Source organism: Colletotrichum tamarilloi (genome assembly GCF_030869305.1).
Source record: "Colletotrichum tamarilloi strain Tom-12 chromosome Unknown Scaffold_72.1, whole genome shotgun sequence".
NCBI lineage: Eukaryota > Fungi > Ascomycota > Sordariomycetes > Glomerellales > Glomerellaceae > Colletotrichum > Colletotrichum tamarilloi.
In genome coordinates, this window is record NW_026849455.1 from 165,364 (window position 1) to 182,707 (window position 17,344).

The 17,344-nt window shown below is 45.2% G+C and overlaps 4 protein-coding genes across 4 annotated transcripts; 3 read left to right on the plus strand and 1 right to left on the minus strand.

Annotated features, from left to right (window-relative positions):
* Positions 1-4,241: 4,241 nt before the first annotated feature.
* Positions 4,242-6,267, plus strand: CTAM01_12187 (uncharacterized protein; the record flags this gene model as incomplete). Its single annotated transcript, XM_060528194.1, has 6 exons — positions 4,242-4,474; positions 4,553-4,908; positions 4,966-5,141; positions 5,197-5,400; positions 5,464-5,847; positions 5,911-6,267. 6 exons carry the CDS (start codon positions 4,242-4,244, stop codon positions 6,265-6,267), a joined length of 1,710 nt encoding a protein of 569 aa, XP_060377213.1.
* Positions 6,268-6,431: 164 nt separating this feature from the next.
* Positions 6,432-8,439, minus strand: CTAM01_12188 (C6 zinc finger protein; the record flags this gene model as incomplete). The annotated part of the gene is made up of 4 exons (XM_060528195.1): positions 6,432-6,894; positions 6,959-7,027; positions 7,260-7,316; positions 8,252-8,439. The coding sequence occupies 4 exons, from the start codon at positions 8,437-8,439 to the stop codon at positions 6,432-6,434; spliced, it is 777 nt and encodes a 258-aa protein (XP_060377214.1).
* A 292-nt stretch (positions 8,440-8,731) lies between these two features.
* On the plus strand, positions 8,732-14,473 carry CTAM01_12189 (glycoside hydrolase family 3; the record flags this gene model as incomplete). Its single annotated transcript, XM_060528196.1, has 6 exons — positions 8,732-8,747; positions 8,823-8,978; positions 9,041-9,647; positions 9,706-10,021; positions 10,077-11,578; positions 11,950-14,473. The coding sequence occupies 6 exons, from the start codon at positions 8,732-8,734 to the stop codon at positions 14,471-14,473; spliced, it is 5,121 nt and encodes a 1,706-aa protein (XP_060377215.1).
* A 767-nt stretch (positions 14,474-15,240) lies between these two features.
* On the plus strand, positions 15,241-16,861 carry CTAM01_12190 (lactose permease; the record flags this gene model as incomplete). The annotated part of the gene is made up of 2 exons (XM_060528197.1): positions 15,241-15,386; positions 15,445-16,861. 2 exons carry the CDS (start codon positions 15,241-15,243, stop codon positions 16,859-16,861), a joined length of 1,563 nt encoding a protein of 520 aa, XP_060377216.1.
* Between the last annotated feature and the right edge of the window lie 483 nt (positions 16,862-17,344).

Consider the following 17,344-nt stretch of genomic DNA (forward strand, 5'->3'; position numbering starts at 1 on the left):
AATATAAGTAACGTTCTAGAGCTTTAAATTATAAGTTCTCTTTTTCTTAAGTTTATTTAAAACGCTTTTTATAATATAAATACTACGTATAATAATAAATAATATAATAGTTCTTAATTTAACGTAGTTATTATTACTTAATAATACGTAACTTTTAAGTTTAAATAAGCTCTTATTATTAATTAAATATATTACTTTATAGCTATTTATTATTATATTCTAAAAAAAGAGATAAGTACTATTTATAAGGGTATTAAAAATTATATTTACTTTTAAGTCCTAACTCTTTATAAATATAATAATTACGTAGCCTTTATCTTAGTTTATTAATAAGCTTATTCTAAGTTAGTTAAAGGATTTTTTTAAAAACTTAAGTTTCTTAAGGGTTTTATTATTTTTTAATTAACTAGCTTTTTTAAGCTTATTATAAAATGATTTTTACTTATTTAATTTAATAACGGCGAGGACTTCTTCATATAGCTTTTTAATATTTATATTAATAACTTATTAATATTTCGGTTTATAAATACTTATTTTAACTTTTAATATATTAAAAGCTATTATAAATATACGTAATTATAAAAATACGTAACGTTATTTTTATTATTTATATTATTAATTAAGTTAGAGCGTTTAGTAAAAATAAAATAAGCCCCTTTTTAATTTAAAAGCCGTTTAGTATATATATCCTAAGTTACTAAGCTAAATATATACATAATCTCTTCGAGGGTCCTAGTATACGTTCTAAAAACTATTAATTTATTAAAAATCTTATATATATATTAGCCCTATATAAGGTTAAATTTAAATTTAATTATAATTAAAAAGTTAAGTATAGCGATCTTTTTATTAATTTCTAAAATATTATATGTTTTAGTTTAGAAATAAATAAACTATTACTTTTTATATTAATATTAGAGGTTAATTCTAATCCTCGTTTTATTAAAAGCTTATTAATATTCTTTTTAAACCGTATTCTTAACTACTACTTTAAAGGGCGTAAATTCTTATTTTAGATTTTTAATAATTTATTATATACTAAATTTAGCGCCGTTTTTAATAACTTTTTAAAATACGTATTTATAAAAAGTAGCGTTATTTAATTTTATTAATTATTAAGCGAGGAGTTTAATATACGTATTAATAATATTGCGTTCTTAAGTTTTAAATTATTTATATTTAGTATTAATTTCTTATTATTTTTAAATATTTTTAAATATATAGATCCTTTTTATATAGTGGTTTTTTTTTAGTTTTATAAGTATAAAAGATCGACCTTAACGGGATTATACTTTTAAAGGAAATTATATAATATAATATATTTTTTAATTATATAATATATATAATATATCTTAAGTACGCGCTTAATATAATATAATAATTTCGATACAAAAACCGCTATATAATTTAGGATAAGTAAGCTACCCTCTTCGTTATATAATAATACTAATTAGAAAGGTTAATAATAGAAATTAGTTATAATAATTAGCTATAATAGTTAGCTATAATAATTAAAAGCGGCCCTTAACTATAGAGGTTCTAAACTTTAATAATAACGTAGAGGTTTTTAAAAAAAGGGCTAAGTAGGCTAATATTTATTACTTAGAGCTTATAAAGATTTTTTTTATTCTTATTACTTTTAATATTACCTAAAACTACTCTTTATTTAAACTAAATAAATTTACTAAATAAATCTACTAAATAAATTTATTAAATAAACTTATTAATATATAAACTATTATTTTAATAAGAACCTACTCTCTTAGTATATAATTAGTAATTAATAAGCTAAAAATTCTTATTAATAAGTTTACCCTTTTTAAGCTAAGCGCCCTCTTTAGCTAGCTTAACGTTATAGCTATTATAATTAATATAAATATACTTAAGGATTAATAAAGTACTTTTTAATAATATAGAATTTAGCTAAGTAATAATATAAATACTATAAATAGCCGGGCTAATATAAACGTTAAAATCCGGTATATTAATACTAATTTAAAAATTATATTTTATAAAATTAAAAATCCCTTTAATATAGGTTATATTATAAATATAAAGGAATGTATAAGGGGCTTCTTAACTCTTAATAAAAAAGAGTATATAATACAGGATCTAACTACTTACGTAAGTTAATATTAAAAAGTCTTATATATATTAGAATAGGTATAGCTCGCCCTCTAAATAGCTAAAAGCGGGGGAAGGTTAAGAACTATTAATAAAAAGAAGATAATAGTTAAGTTAGTTAATTTTAATTAGTAATTAGGTACAGAGTATAATATACTTAGTTTTCCTTAATACGTAATATATAATATGGCCCTAGCGGATTACTCTATTAGGGGGATAGATCTTTTTTATAAGTATAATATAAGGATAGATTTATTTACGTAAAATAAGTAGTATAGCTAGCTTTATAAAAAGAAACTTAGCTTAGTCCTATAAGTTACTTATACTTAAAGAAGTTAAAAAGGTTATATTAAGAGTTATATTTAAAAATTATTAATAAAGGATTTTTTAGTTTTTTTAGTCGTTTTTAAATACTTTATAATATATTTAATAAGCTTGTAGTTCTTTTTTATTACGGGTTATAACTAATCGTCCGAATTTAAAAAATAAAATAAATATTATAAAAAGGTTAAAAAGTACGTTAGAATTTAAAACGTTTAAATTAACGTATTTTTAAACCCCGATACTTTTATTTATAATACGAAGTACGTTAAACTATTTAATTTAATTATTATAACTAGTTAATTTAGCTTAAATTAAAATAAATACGAGTATATTTATTATTTTAAAAAAATTATAAAAATTATATTAATAAGTATATTATTATAATATAAAGTTTTAATTAAAAACTAAGTTTATAATTATTATAAGTTATAATACGTAATAATAAGTATATAGAGTATAGTAAAAGTAGCTTAATATATTAAAATAAAAATAGATAAAAAGAAAAGGTTTATATATACAATATTTAAAATAGATATGTAATTTAGTACGTAACGGGTACTTCGTGAGATGCGGTTTCTATCCCTGTTACGTGATAGTCTTATTATCACTATCCGCCACATCTACTCCGACGTCTGTTTATATGCATGCATCCTGGATAGAATGTCAAGCTTAGGGATATGGCAGATGAGATCATCATGGCCTGCCTGGACATGCGAAGTGATTGCTCTTGTGCAAAAGATGACGATTGTAGGTTCTGCGAACGATAGGATGCAGATATTAAAGCACATTGGTATTTCTGCCTGTGCGAACCTTCAGTGTCGAACATATCTTCAGACAAGCTCAAGGTTAATCCTGATGACGATCTACGAAGGAGCCTGCTGATGTCTGCCAAGAGCTAGAAATTTTGAGGAGCATCATACTAATCCGAAGCAAAGAACTGTGATCTATTAATCGAGAGCGGCTCTGTCACGCAAAGAGAAACAGTGTGGGAGGTGAGAAAGTCCACAGAACGAGGGGCCATATGTTGGGAACAAGGGACAAGCGCGATTTGCCCGTGATTTTCTGCCTGGGCAGAATTTCCTGTTGTGAATCTCCACACTAATCTTGCTAGGCTGATGTCTGATGGAACATTGGCTGTCAACAACCCAGTGAAGACCAGGCCATTGGGTGACTTTGGTGCGGGATGCTAGGCAAGGCCGCGACAGCCATATCAACTATCACGGCGCTGTGTCTGCACTTAGGCAAGAAGAGACTTCCTCGACATGTATAACGCCCTGCTGACAGTGTGCAGTCAGATTTCAGTAGAGGCCAAGGTAGATGACTGACCAGATGCTGTTGCGGGTACTCGCCTCTTTGGCTTCTTCATCTCCCGCTGGCGACATAGAACCGTGCCAAGGAGCGGTTCGACATGCCAGTCGCACTTAGAGGATGTCTAACAGGTACATGGTGGCAGCAGGCTTTTCAGTGTATCATCCCAGCGCTGTCTACGTGACGTATTGGAGCGAGACCGGTCTGCCAAGAGCCAACCTTCCGACCTCTCTCTGAATCCATGACTTGCCTGCATGGAAACAAGTATGTAGGCCCAAGGAATCGGCTAAAACTAAGTGGTCAGGCCTTCCCCAGTTTCCAGAGAACGTTCGTATATATGGCCACACTTGGTCTCGCTTGGTCCAAACTCTCTCTAGGTCACCATCCAGAAGTTTCTGATTCCATCTCATTCCCATTCCTTTACGCACCTACCTCTTTCTCGGAATCGATATCCCTCGCTTTCACACCTATCTTATCTCAACATCATGTCGGTTGACCCAGAGTTCAGCAATTCCAGCGAGATGCGGTTACAGAGGGGGAATACGGACACGTCGTACACCTACGATGGCCAAAAAAGCTGGAGGCGATGGAGAATCCTTAGTCCAGGCCGTGGAATTTACCACGACATCAGAAGACGGCTTCCATACTACTGGAGCGACATTGCTGACGCGTGGACGTACCGCACTGTAGCCAGTACTATTCGCATGTATTTCGTGAAGTTAGTAGGCACACTGATCAGGATTATAGTTCAAACATTCGCCGAAATATGTGCTGACAACCAAATGAATGCCTTTAGTCTCCTCCCCGCGATAGCCTACACCCTCGACATGTACCGACGAACAGGACAGTTCTTTGGTATCAACGAAGCCCTTTTATCGTCGGCGCTCGCTGCCATTGTCTTCAGCATCCTCAGCGCCCAGCCCTTGACGATCGTTGGCGTCACCGGTTTGATCTCGCTCTTCAATTTGACAATCTACGACATCATCAAGATCTACGACGTCTCCATCTACCCACAGTTCATGGCTTGGACGGGGATCTGGGCAGCAATGTTCCATTGGCTCGTCGCCGTGTTCAACGCGTGTGACTACATGCGATACGTTACCGACTTTTCTAGCGAGGCATTTGGATTATACGTTGGCATCATCTACATCAGTCTGTGGGCTCAATTTAAAGTAATAGTTGCAGAACGTCCTGCTGACAAAGATACAGTCAAGGGTGTGGAAGAACTGGTGAACGAGTTCGATGCTGAAGGCAGCGCTGCGGGTTACTTAGCTTGTATGATTGCGATTCTATACTTCGGCACTGTCTACAGTTTGGAGAAGATGGGCTCCAGCACTCTTTGGACGTCTGTTTACCGAGAAATTCTCGCTGACTACGCCTATGTGGTGATATTCCTACTTGCTACCAATGAATAGGAACGGATGTTGATAGTTCTCGCAGTTCGCCACCATCTTTTGGGTTGGTTTCTCTCACATCCCGGGAACTCTCAAAGCAACGCATATCATGAGGGTCCCTGTTGTCGACGCCTTCCAACCGACTCAGCCTAGGAGCTGGATCCTCGACTTTTGGAACCTTGACGCAAAGTGGGTTTTTGTAGCTATGCCTTTCGGTTTTCTAGTAATGCTGCTTTTCTACTACGATCATGTAAGTGTTTCTTTCACCTTCGGGGTGCATGCGTATTCGAGAGAACTGGCTAAATCTTCCCAGAATGTCAGCAGTATTACCGCTCAAGCACGCCATTATCCCTTGAAGAAGCCAGGAGGTTTCCACTGGGACTTTTTTCTACTCGGCTGCACGACGTTCATCGCAGGCATCTTGGGCTTGCCGATGCCTAATGGACTCGTCCCTCAGGCCCCAGTTCATACCGATTCCTTGACAGTCTACGAGACGAAGCTCCAATTTCTACCGACTTACGAAGGAGGCGATACAGAAATCCGACGGCCTGTGGTTGTTGCTACACAAGTGGTCGAGCAGAGGATTTCTCACTTGTTGATGGGCCTCGCTCTGATAGGCACCATGACGAGTCCCCTTCTGGTGGTGATCCATACCATGCCAGCTGCTGCCTTTGCTGGCGTCTTCTTTGTCGTTGGTGTAGGTTATCGATCCGGTCCCTTGGTGTGAATGAATAGTTGACTGATTAAAACAATCTTCCAGTGGGGCTCAATCGAATCGAACAGCATCCTTCAGAAATTCCTCTATCTTCAAGCGGAAGAACGCTTCATACAACGAGATGAATTACTTCTCCAAGTCCGCCGCCGAAAGGTCTGGTTGTACATAGCCATACAATTCTTAGCTGTTATAGCTTGCGTTGCTATCTCTCATACGCTGGGTGCCATCGGCTTCCCGGTACTGATCATCTTGCTCATCCCGATGAGAGTCTTGCTGGTACCAAGGTGGTTTCTCCGAAAAGAGTTACAGATACTGGATGACTTCACGGCTACAAACGAGATGGTACTAGCAAGTTTGGGAGGCAAGCCCGGACTTCCTGAACGTTCTCTTGAAGAAGATTAGGGACTTGAGAGGAGAGTCAGCCAGGGGAAGCATGGAGTTGCCAGAAAAAGAGCTAGAAGTCTGCATCGATAGACTACAGATATAGGGCATGAAAAGTCTCGACCCGAACGACCCTAGACGTGTACTCGACTAAAAGACTATAGTGCAATGCCAGGTTTGCTACCTTACTCATGGCTAGCGAGGATCTCAATCATCCTCCTGAAGTCAGGTACCTCATCAACCCAATGTTTCAAGAGGTTCACTACGTCCTCGACACTAGCTTTCCAGTCGTGTGGAAGCTTGTCATGCAGCCCTCCATACGCGGCAGCGATCAAGACAAGCGCGCTCCGTGTGCATGACTGCAGCATCAACCACGTCCCATGATGTCGATGAAAGAATCCTGTCTTGTTGATATTTATCCTCCGCACGCAAAAGTCGAGACCTCGTGAAGCCAGCATGTGGGAGTCCCTGTCGTCTCCGAGTCGGCCATGCACAGCGGCGTAGATATAAGGCCAGTACATGAGTTCCAAGCAGTCTATCAGATGGCCACTGAGGATAAATCTTAGCTGGCTGTTCTCGTCAAAGTCGAAAGTAACGTCGCTGGAATCGTCTATCGCCGGCCGGAGACTCGGTGGAAGAGACCTGGCCCTACGAAGCAGAGACACCATGTTAGTTCTGCAAGGGGCACCAAGGTCGGAACACGAATGCTTACCAGCTGTGGGCTTGGCGCTCGAACTCTAAGGTCATTGCCACCTTATCCGCAACATTGCCAGTGTCCTGACTATCCAAACATGTAGTCGATAGAATGCGGTTGTTAAGCCGCCTCAGTGCTATTTCAGCTAGGTAAAAATACCAGGCAGGCTCTCCTTGAGTTTGTATGGACTCTGGAGGGTCGGGAAAGAGATCTGGATAGCGTAGATCCCATGCACTCGTCTTGATAATTCCTAACTCCAACCGAACCTCGCTGTTTATCACTTAGTACGTCGTTTGGAAACGAGAGTAAAAAGACCCACAGCTCAGACTTGAAGCATGCCCAGTGGATGGTCTGCTGCAAGCGGATAGCTCCAGGGCTGGCATCGCGACAAGATAGTTGGAAAGTGTGGCAGCTCGACAAAGCCCGCGTGAACATTTTCCAGGCATCAGCCGGTCGCATCGTAGTCATCAAATACACGCCAGCCAAGAAGAAGCATTGGGCTTCTGCAATACCGCTACTGGATAGTAGCAAACCCATCCGCCTCTGCGCTGCAACAAAAAACGCTTCGGCACGGCTGAAGTTTTCGTTTTGTCGGACGGACAAAGATGTATGTGTATGGATGTTATCATGGTCTACTGTTGTTCCCAGGGCCAGTATGAGCAGCTGTAAATCTGTCAGATATCGGTTTATGGATAGCAGAAGTTTACAGTGACGAAGGACGGCTTACGACAAGACATGACGCAGCATCCCAACCGAACCCATTGAGAGATGTGCTCTTGACATGTTCTTCAATCGTCGGTATATCCAAAACTGGATTGAATATGTGATAAATAGACAAGAAAATGCCGAGGAGTCTGGAAGCGTCCTGAACGTCCACGTCTGACACGAGAAGAGGGCGTGACACCGAGTCGATTCCCGGAGGGATAGCCGGAGGCGAATCCTGTGATGAAAAATGTAGGTCGGCGGCTTTCCAGACTGGCCAGTTGAGTATTACTTCGCAATTAACGTAACGGACCTCGAAGGAGTTGATCCAATCGATATCGGTGGTTGGAAATGGCGACGAAGAAAGCGATGAAGCAAAGTCTAAGCACGGCTGAGGAGCAGCAGGTAGCGGACGGCTGCCTTTTACCACGCTTTCCAATTCATCTAATCTTCGTAAGATAGCGAGACTGGCTGCATCGAAACTGCAATCATGATATTGTTGGCCCAGAACAGATGTAGAGGGGAAACGAGCATATGAGAAAGGAATTGCTGCCCATGGACGGGACAAATGCCGGGGAGAAAATCAAGGGGGCAGAGAAAAGCACACACCTAGCCTTTTCGAATTCGTGGTAGACGCAATCTATCCCCAGCTTCTTGCAAGAATTGCAGGCTGGCTTTTCGTTGTCACACTTTGTCCGTCGTTGACGACATGTCAGACAGGCCTGGACAGCTCGTTTCCGCGGATACGCAGGTCTCTTGCGAGAGCTGGCACGGGTTTCTGCGTGTGAATTGGACATGATCGACGAGGGGCAGTACGTTCGCGGAGTGTAGGATAACAATGCGCGAGAAATGAAGAGGAGCGCTGCACGGTCACAGTGGATTTGCTACCAGCCCAAGCGTTTGGTTCGTTCCGCGGAAAGCCGGAATTGATCAGCCTTTTCGGGGGATCGACTCTCCGTGATGCAAGATTACTCAACACCAACTCAGCCCTGGGTGCAGGAGACTACGGAAATATGACCGAAATTTTGTTGGGGAACATGCTAGTCACTGCAGTTTACAAGAACTTCGAATGCGTGTTTAAAAACAGCCATGCACAATGGTGCGTGTAAGTCGCAATGAGTAGGTAGTCACCTGATGTCCGCGAGCTGATGATTATTCTCTACCTTGTCATTTCGTAAAGATTCTGTGCATAGAACTCTACTACACGGAAAAGCGCCAACACCATTGACAGCATCGATCATGACTATCTCCTATGCTCCAAAGGAAGTAGCCGTTTTTGACGTGGAAGACGTGTTGGAGAAATTAACCGTTCAAGAAAAGATTGATCTACTTGCTGGTATGACTTCATGGAATCTCAAGGGAAAGGAGAAGTAGGAACTTTGCTGACTATACCTGCAGGTATCGACTTCTGGCACACCAAGAGCATTCCCCGTCTTGGGGTCCCCTCAGTCAGACTCTCCGATGGCCCCAATGGAGTCCGAGGTACACGATTTTTCAATGGTGTGCCGGCAGCTTGCTTCCCCTGCGGCACTGGTCTAGCAGCAACTTGGGATGCCGGTCTGCTTCGGGAAGCCGGAACGCTCATGGGTCTCGAAGCAAGAACCAAGGGGGCGCACATCCTCCTAGGTCCCACGGTCAACATGCAAAGAAGTCCACTGGGAGGCAGAGGATTTGAATCGTTCTCAGAAGACCCAGTTCTTGCAGGCCAAAGTGCCGCTGCAGTTGTCGCCGGCATTCAGAGCACAGGAGTCCAGGCTGCTATCAAGCACTTTGTGGGAAATGACCAGGAGCACGAGCGAATGGCCGTTGATTCTCGCATCACAGACAGGGCTCTTCGGGAAATCTACTTGCTGCCTTTCCAGATTGCTGTGCGAGATGCCAACCCAGCGTCCTTCATGACGGCTTACAATAAGGTCAATGGACTTCATGTGAGTGAAGACCCCAGTATCCTCCAGAGCATTTTGCGTGATCAATGGAAATGGAAAGGCCTTATCATGAGCGACTGGTGAGCACTCAGAATATACAAATAGAAGAGTGGCCGCGAACTGATTACACCGCTCAAGGTATGGCACATACTCTACAATCGAAGCCATCGAAGCTGGTCTCGACCTGGAGATGCCTGGACCCACGCGTTGGCGCGGCCAGCTGGTGAAGCACGCTCTGGCATCCAGAAGACTCCTTCCCGAGATCGTCGATGAAAGGGTCCGCGCTGTCCTTAAAGCCGTTCGCCGTGCAGCCTTGACGGGGATCCCAGAAGGGGCAGAGGAGAACGGCCGAGATCTTCCAGAGACCTCAGCTCTCCTTCGAAAGATTGCGGGAAACTCAATCGTACTGCTGAAAAACGAGAACTCTACTCTGCCTTTCAGGAAAGAAAAAACTGTCAGTTCATCACCGGTTTGCTCTTGATAAATTCAAGCTCTCTAATACGTGACAGGTTCTCGTCATCGGACCAAATGCCAAAGCAGCGGTCTACTGTGGTGGTGGATCAGCCACTTTGAGACCTTACTACGCAGTAACGCCCTTCGATGCTATTTACGAGCAAGCAAAGCATGTAGTGTACTCTGTCGGGTGTTATGCTCACAAGATGCTGCCGATTCTTGGCCCGCGATTGAAAACCGTAGACGGCCAGGTCGGAGTCACCTTCAGGGCTTACACCGCACCTGAAACTGATAGCGATCGTCAACCAGTTGATATGCTGCATCTAGTTGATACGAACATGTACTTTGCCGATTACTACCACCCCGACATAACAGAAGACTTATGGTGGGGAGAGATTGAGGCCTCGTTCACTGCTGAGGAGACGGGCGATTTCGATTTCGGTCTCACTGTTCACGGAACTGCCAATCTTTATATTGACGGAGAGCTCGTGATCGACAACGAGACTGTCCAAAGAGGTGGTGGGAGCTTCTTCAACGTCGGTACCGTGGAGGAAACGGGTACCAAGGCATTGGTCGCCGGGCAGGCGTACAATATCACGGTCAAATTCGCCAGTGGCGCAGCATCCAAGGTCAAAGACGCCGATGGTGTGGTTTCCTTTGGCGGCGGCGGTGTTCGCATTGGTGGTGTCGAAGTCCGCGACGCAGATGAGGAGATTCATCGCGCAGCAGAGCTGGCAAAGTCGGTGGACCAAGTCGTCATTTGCGTCGGTCTCAATGCGGACTTTGAGCAAGAGGGTCATGACCGCCCGCACATGGACTTGCCTGGAAGAACAGATGACTTAGTTGCCGCTGTCGCTGCTGCCAATCCAACTACCACAGTCGTGGTTCAGTCAGGAACGCCCGTGACTATGCCATGGGCTGATTCTGTATCGGCAATTATCCAGGCATGGTACGGCGGAAACGAGACGGGTAACTCCGTTGCCGATGTCCTATTTGGAAACGTCAACCCATCGGGCAAGTTGCCCCTATCATTCCCGGTCAGGGTTGAGGACAACCCGGCTTTCCTCAACTACCGATCGGATCAAGGGCGAGTCCTTTACGGCGAGGATGTCTTTGTTGGGTATCGCTACTACGAGGCAGTCAAGAGATCTGTTCTCTATCCCTTTGGATGGGGACTATCTTACACGTCCTTCAGCGTTGACAGCCTCCAGGTTTCTCACGGAGTCAAGGACGGTGACGAAAAGATTATAGTGCGAGTTGGGTTGAACAACATTGGGAAGGTTGATGGTTCCGAAGTTGTGCAGGTCTACGTTTCACCACAACACCCCTCAGTTACACGCCCCAAAAAGGAGCTTAAGGGATTCTCTAAGACGTATGTTAAGGCGGGACAGTCCGCTCAGGTAGAAGTCATCCTGAGCAAGAAATATGCTCTCAGCTTTTGGGACGAACCGCGAAAGCAGTGGGCGGTGGAGGCTGGAAACTTTGACATACTTGTTGGCACCAGCAGCCTTGAGACGCCTCTCGCGGCCATGATGAAGGTTGAGAGGACTAGCTGGTGGTCAGGTATTTGAACATCGAAAAGCTTCTTATGCGCTACACGATAGACAATAGAATCGATTCGAATGGAATGAGTAGATTTGTAGGTCCGGAATACATAAGAAAAATGGTACCTTTTCGCATGTGGCAGAATCGCGATGTGTTCTTCCGTGGCGTGTTGGGGAGAAATTGGTCAATGTGTTCGATCAACATGGAAGCTCGCTCAAGAGGGCACCGAGCTGGTGCATGGCACGGTGTATTGAACCCCCCACCATTCTATAAGATACTAAATTTCGCAATTTAAATGAGTGCATACCCCCTCAACTTCCTCTAGGGTCATCCACTGGAATGACTCCCAAGACTCAACTCCCTCGTAACCACAATCACCAACAGCAAGATCACTACACACCATTGTGATATCATGGATCCCGAATTGCTCAGCACGCCCTGGATCTGGCACCCCGAGTGGCAAGACCACGGCGCAAACACTGCTGGTGGCATCGTCCACTTCCGCAAGCGCCTGAAGCTGGAAGAAGTTCCGCATGGGCCGTCGAGAATCCAGATTACAGCGGACACGAAATACAAGCTATTCGTCAACGGTCGACACGTCTTTTCGGGCCCCGTCAAAGGGGATGAACATCTCTGGTTCTATGACGAGATCGACATTCAACCATTCTTGAAGGCCGGGGCGAATCGTATCTCAGTCAGGGTCCTGCGCTTCTTTCACGCCACGCAGTACGCCACAAGTTTCCCACGACTACCCATTCCCGGACTTTTTGTTCGATCCCTGGCGGCAAATGATGGGTTCGTATTGCCTGTCCGCAGTGATAGCTCTTGGGAAGCTTCTATAGACCGTGCCACGGTGCTTCGCATCGACCAGAAAGAAGACGATTTCCTCCACATTTACGAAGACGTGGACGCAAGGAGATCGTCGGAGCTCGATTGGGTCTCGGCGAAACAATTGGAACTGCCGACATCACACGGCATCACTCCGCCGTGGGTGCTCTCGCCGCGGATGATACCAAAACCAACAACCGCCACCCAAGTACTTGCAGCTGTTCACAATGTCGAAAGTTCTATCAGCCAGGCTTCGTGGGAGAGCTTCCTCAAAGATGGTGCGAGCACGCTCCGACTGCCCGCGGGCACACATCACCACATCGAGGTTGAGGCAAAAGTTCACTTGACAGCAATGCTCGCGTTTCGTTTCAGACGATCCAAAACCTCGGGATCAACTTTACGAGTTCGTTATTCTGAGGCATATGAAGAGGAACCAGAGTACGTTCCCTACATTCGCCGCAAAGGCGATAGGAGAGACACGACCAAGTCCTTGTTCGGGCCTGAAGACAAATACATTTTTGCTGGCTCTTCAGGGGCTCACGCCAGCTCCGAGATCGCCTACGGTCTAGATGCGGCGGAGTTTGAGACCTTCTCGCCTTTTCATTTCCGAACCTTACGCTTCATGGCCATCAACATCCAGGTAGACCCGAAGAGCGATCTAGAATTTGTAGGAATTCTTATCGACCAAGTGCATTATCCTTTGGACATTAAGAGCGAACTCACACTTCTGTCGACCGATGATCACCAGAGGACTTATCAGCGACTCTGGGAGAACAGCGCACGCACGTTGACCAACTGTATGCATGACTGCTACGAGGACTGTCCCTTTTATGAGCAGCTTCAATACGCCATGGATGTTCGCAGTTCCTGTCTGTTCACGTACGCCGTGTCAGGCGACGATCGAATGGCTCGACAAGCTATCGTTCAACTTCATAACTCGTATCGTCCGAGTATTGGGCTCATCGCAAGTCGCAGTCCTGCTCATGTCTTTCAAGTTATCCCTCACTTCTCGCTCTTCTGGATCTGCACGGTAGCTGATCACTTCACATATTACGGCGACGGAGACTTCACTCGAAGATTCCTGGCCGTATGCGACGGTATACTTTCGTCCTTCGCTCAGCGCTTGAATGCCGAAACTGGACTCATATCAAGTGACTGCCAGTCAGTCAGGACGCATTGGGACTTTGTCGACTGGACAACGCAATGGAGACCTATGGGCATACCGCCGGCTGCCGAGAGGACGGGCACTCAGACATTTACCAACTTTCTATACGCCTACACGCTCAAGACCATTGCAGAGACTGTTAAGGACCTCGGTCGACCGACCCTCGCCCAGGAGTATAGGTCACGAGCAGACGGTATCATTTTGGCCACACAGAAGCACTGTCGCGTGGGGGCAGTATTTACAGACGGAACGGCAGCCAGAGCTGACGATTCGCTGGATTTTAGTCAACATAATCAGATCTGGGCTGTTCTTTGTGGCGCGACTAGTGGTGAGGAAGCAAGACAACTCCTTACTTATTGCTTCGATCATGGCCCGATTGCGTCCGAACTCCCTACTGCTTCGGGACAACCCGTCACCTTCACCAAACTTTCAACGGCGATGTCATTCTACGCTCTCCGGGCCTTGTCCGAAGTTGGCGGAGACCTCTACGACAAGGCTTTCCACTCTTTCTGGGATCCCTGGCGGCATCAGCTGAGCAAGAACCTCACAACTTGGTGCGAGGACGAGGTAACGCTCAGATCCGACTGTCATGCATGGAGCGCGGTGCCCCTCTACGAGTTCACGACTGAGGTTGCCGGAATTAAACCACTCGAGCCTGGATGGCGAGCCATCTCTTGCGCTCCTCGATTCAACCTCTTCAGCGAGTTTGACGCCAAGGTGGCGCTTGGTGGAGAACTAGCGCCTGGTATTGCTCGTGTCAGATGGTCCCGAGAGATTGGTACTGATGACCTGAGTTTGTCGGTTGTTCTACAAGACATTCCAGTCGAAGATTCGATTCGAGTAAGTGTAGAGCTTCCGAGTGGTGTTGAGGAGCATTTTGGTCGGGATCTTAAGTTCAACTTGCAACTAAAGTAGAGTATCGTACCAAGTTACACTAAGCATACAAGCATCTTGCTGTTCACTTACTGCCCGCGAGCCTCATGAGATCGTAACTAAGATTCCGCGACGGCACATGTCTGCCACTTGTTGATTTACCCAAATCCAGGGGCAAGGCAATCCTACGTGATTCATAAAATCGACAAACTAGAGTCAGAATCGGGAAAAACTGAAGGCAAGCGCGAGGTCGAGCTAAGTTAGCGGGAGGATACGAGACGAATGCATTGTCCCGGCTTTCCGCGTGAGCTCCACCTGTTCCACGCCCCGCGTATTCTTGAGAGTCTCGACTCCGGCTTTCCGCGGCCGAATCTGTTCTTTCAACTGGCCTCTAGCCTAAGAATCCAGCTTTTAACTGGATAAGAAATAGTTTTGAGACTGAGCGAACATCTCGGTCACCTACCGGGTCACGATTTTCGACGGCCTGGGTCCGGAACGCCCCCCAGTCCCCCCGCGAATCACCCCATACCCCGGATCCCAAGAATCTTTGCAGGGGCGCTAAGTTGAGCGTGTCCGAGGGAAACACCTCATCGGTATTCTGCTCATTCTTCACCATCACGCGACGATTTGTAGCTTGCTTCCATGACTGCCGGTTAACTTTTCTATAAAACTCTGTTCAAACGCTGATCTCACTTGTATCGGTCTCCGTTCATTACATCTCTAGAGCCTTTTGCAGCTTTCGCCAACTCGAACAAACACTCTCAAACCAACAACACTCACAAAGTCGTTCATAATCCAGTAGAATCAACATGGGACCCGGCAGCAATGTCCAAGCTTCGTTCGTCACCACTATGCCAGAGGGCGCGGTAGACCCGAAAATATGGTGGAAGTCCAAGAATCTTTGTACTCTGAATTTGCTTCTTGCATTTCCAATGCTGTCCATCTTCACCCAAGGGTATGAGCACGCTATTTCGGACCCTCGGTGGCATCGTATGCTTACAAAAGACGTCTAGTTTTGACGGGTCCATGATGAACGGCCTGCAGTCGGTCGAGAACTGGCGAAACTACTTTGGAGAACCCAAAGGTTCCACCCTTGGTCTCTTCAACGCTGCCTATCCTATCGGAGGTCTCTGCGCTATCCCGTTTCTCTCTTTCGTCAGCGATAGATTTGGTCGTAAAATTGGCCTGGCATGCGGTGCAACTCTATGCATCATCGGCTCCTCAGTCCAAGCCTCAGCTCAGAACCTCGCCATGTTCGTCGTCGCTCGTGGTATTCTCGGTTGCGGCACCGTATTTCTTGGAGCTTCAGGCGCCCCGTTGATCACAGAGATTGCCCACCCGGCACACAGGGCCACCGCAACCGCGCTATTCAACACCTCATACTCTCTCGGTGCCATTGTGGCGGCATGGACAACCTTTGCGAGCTTTCGCATCGATTCGACATGGTCGTGGCGCATTCCATCGGCCATCCAGGGTCTTCCATCTATCATCCAGCTTCTGGGTTTGTATTTCGTTCCGGAAAGTCCGCGTTGGCTCGCTTCTAAGGATCGCAACGAGGAGACTTTGGCTTTCTTGGCTAAGTACCATGCCGAAGGTGACGAACATGACGCGCTTGTCCAGTTTGAATATGAAGAAATCCAGAGCACTCTCGCATACGAGCGTACAATCGACCGAGGCAGCTGGATCCAGAATTACCTCGAGCTCATCAGGACGCCTGGAAACCGCAAGCGACTATTTATCATTCTCTGGACTTCGTGTATAGCCCAGATGAGTGGTAACGCCTTCGTCTCGTACTACTTGAGCAGCATTCTATCTTCCGTGGGGTTAAAGTCTTCCATGGAACAGACGCTCATCAATGCCACCCAACAGATCCTCTCTTGGCTTTCTGCGCTGTACTTTGCGACACTTCCTGGCAAACTTGGTCGCAAAACACTGTTCATCAGCTCCCTGTCCGCCGTTTTTGTCTGCCTGATTTGCATCACGGCTGGCAGTGCCGTCTTTGCAAACAACGAGTCAAATAAGGCCGCTGGTGGAGCAGTCGTTGCGTTTCTCTACCTCTTTTCTCCTGCCTACAACCTGGGTCTCAATGGCAACTTGGTATTGTACATCACCGAGATTCTTCCTTACAGCCTCCGTATGCGCGGTACAGCTTGTTTCCAGCTGTTCTCCACATGCTTCTCTCTCATTTCAACCTACGTTGTCCCCATTGGTCTTGACAAATTGGCTTGGAAATTCTACACCATCTTCATCCCTTGGGTTCTTATCGAGATTATCGTCTTGTGGTTTGTTTACCCAGAGACCAAGGGCCCTTCTTTGGAAGAAATTGCTCTCCTTTTTGACGGACCGACCATGGATACGACAACAACCATTGGAAAGGATGGCGTTAAACATGTCGAGATTGGTTTTGCGGAGGGTACGGAGAAGGTCTAAGCGACAACGTTGGGCTGAGTGGATGTGTAGAGTTTTGTAGTTCATGCAGTCACGGAGAACGAAGAACCTGGCTCGATAATACTGTATTACATTTGTATCCTACAGTCACATTTTGAGGTGATAAAGTTGTAATTCCTATAAATCTCTTTGAGTCCAAGGCTGCTGCTGTGACTTAAATTCTCGCAGATTCTCTACAATAATTTATTCCCTATCGACCTTTCACCCAGCCCGTGACGCTGTTAAGTCAACATACCCACTTCCTGGCACCCCCCTGTTTCTGGCACCACAAAAACGATGGGATCACAACCCAACCTCCTCATTACTATTAACTATTGATCCTCAACCACACCCACTACAATACAGCTGCCAGCCTCACTAGGGCATTCAGAGTCGCTGGATTCAGCCGTGATAACCTCCTTTTCACCCGCTTCGATTTGAGCCCGATGGATATCCCTGATGTTCGCGAACTTCGTATTGGGATCG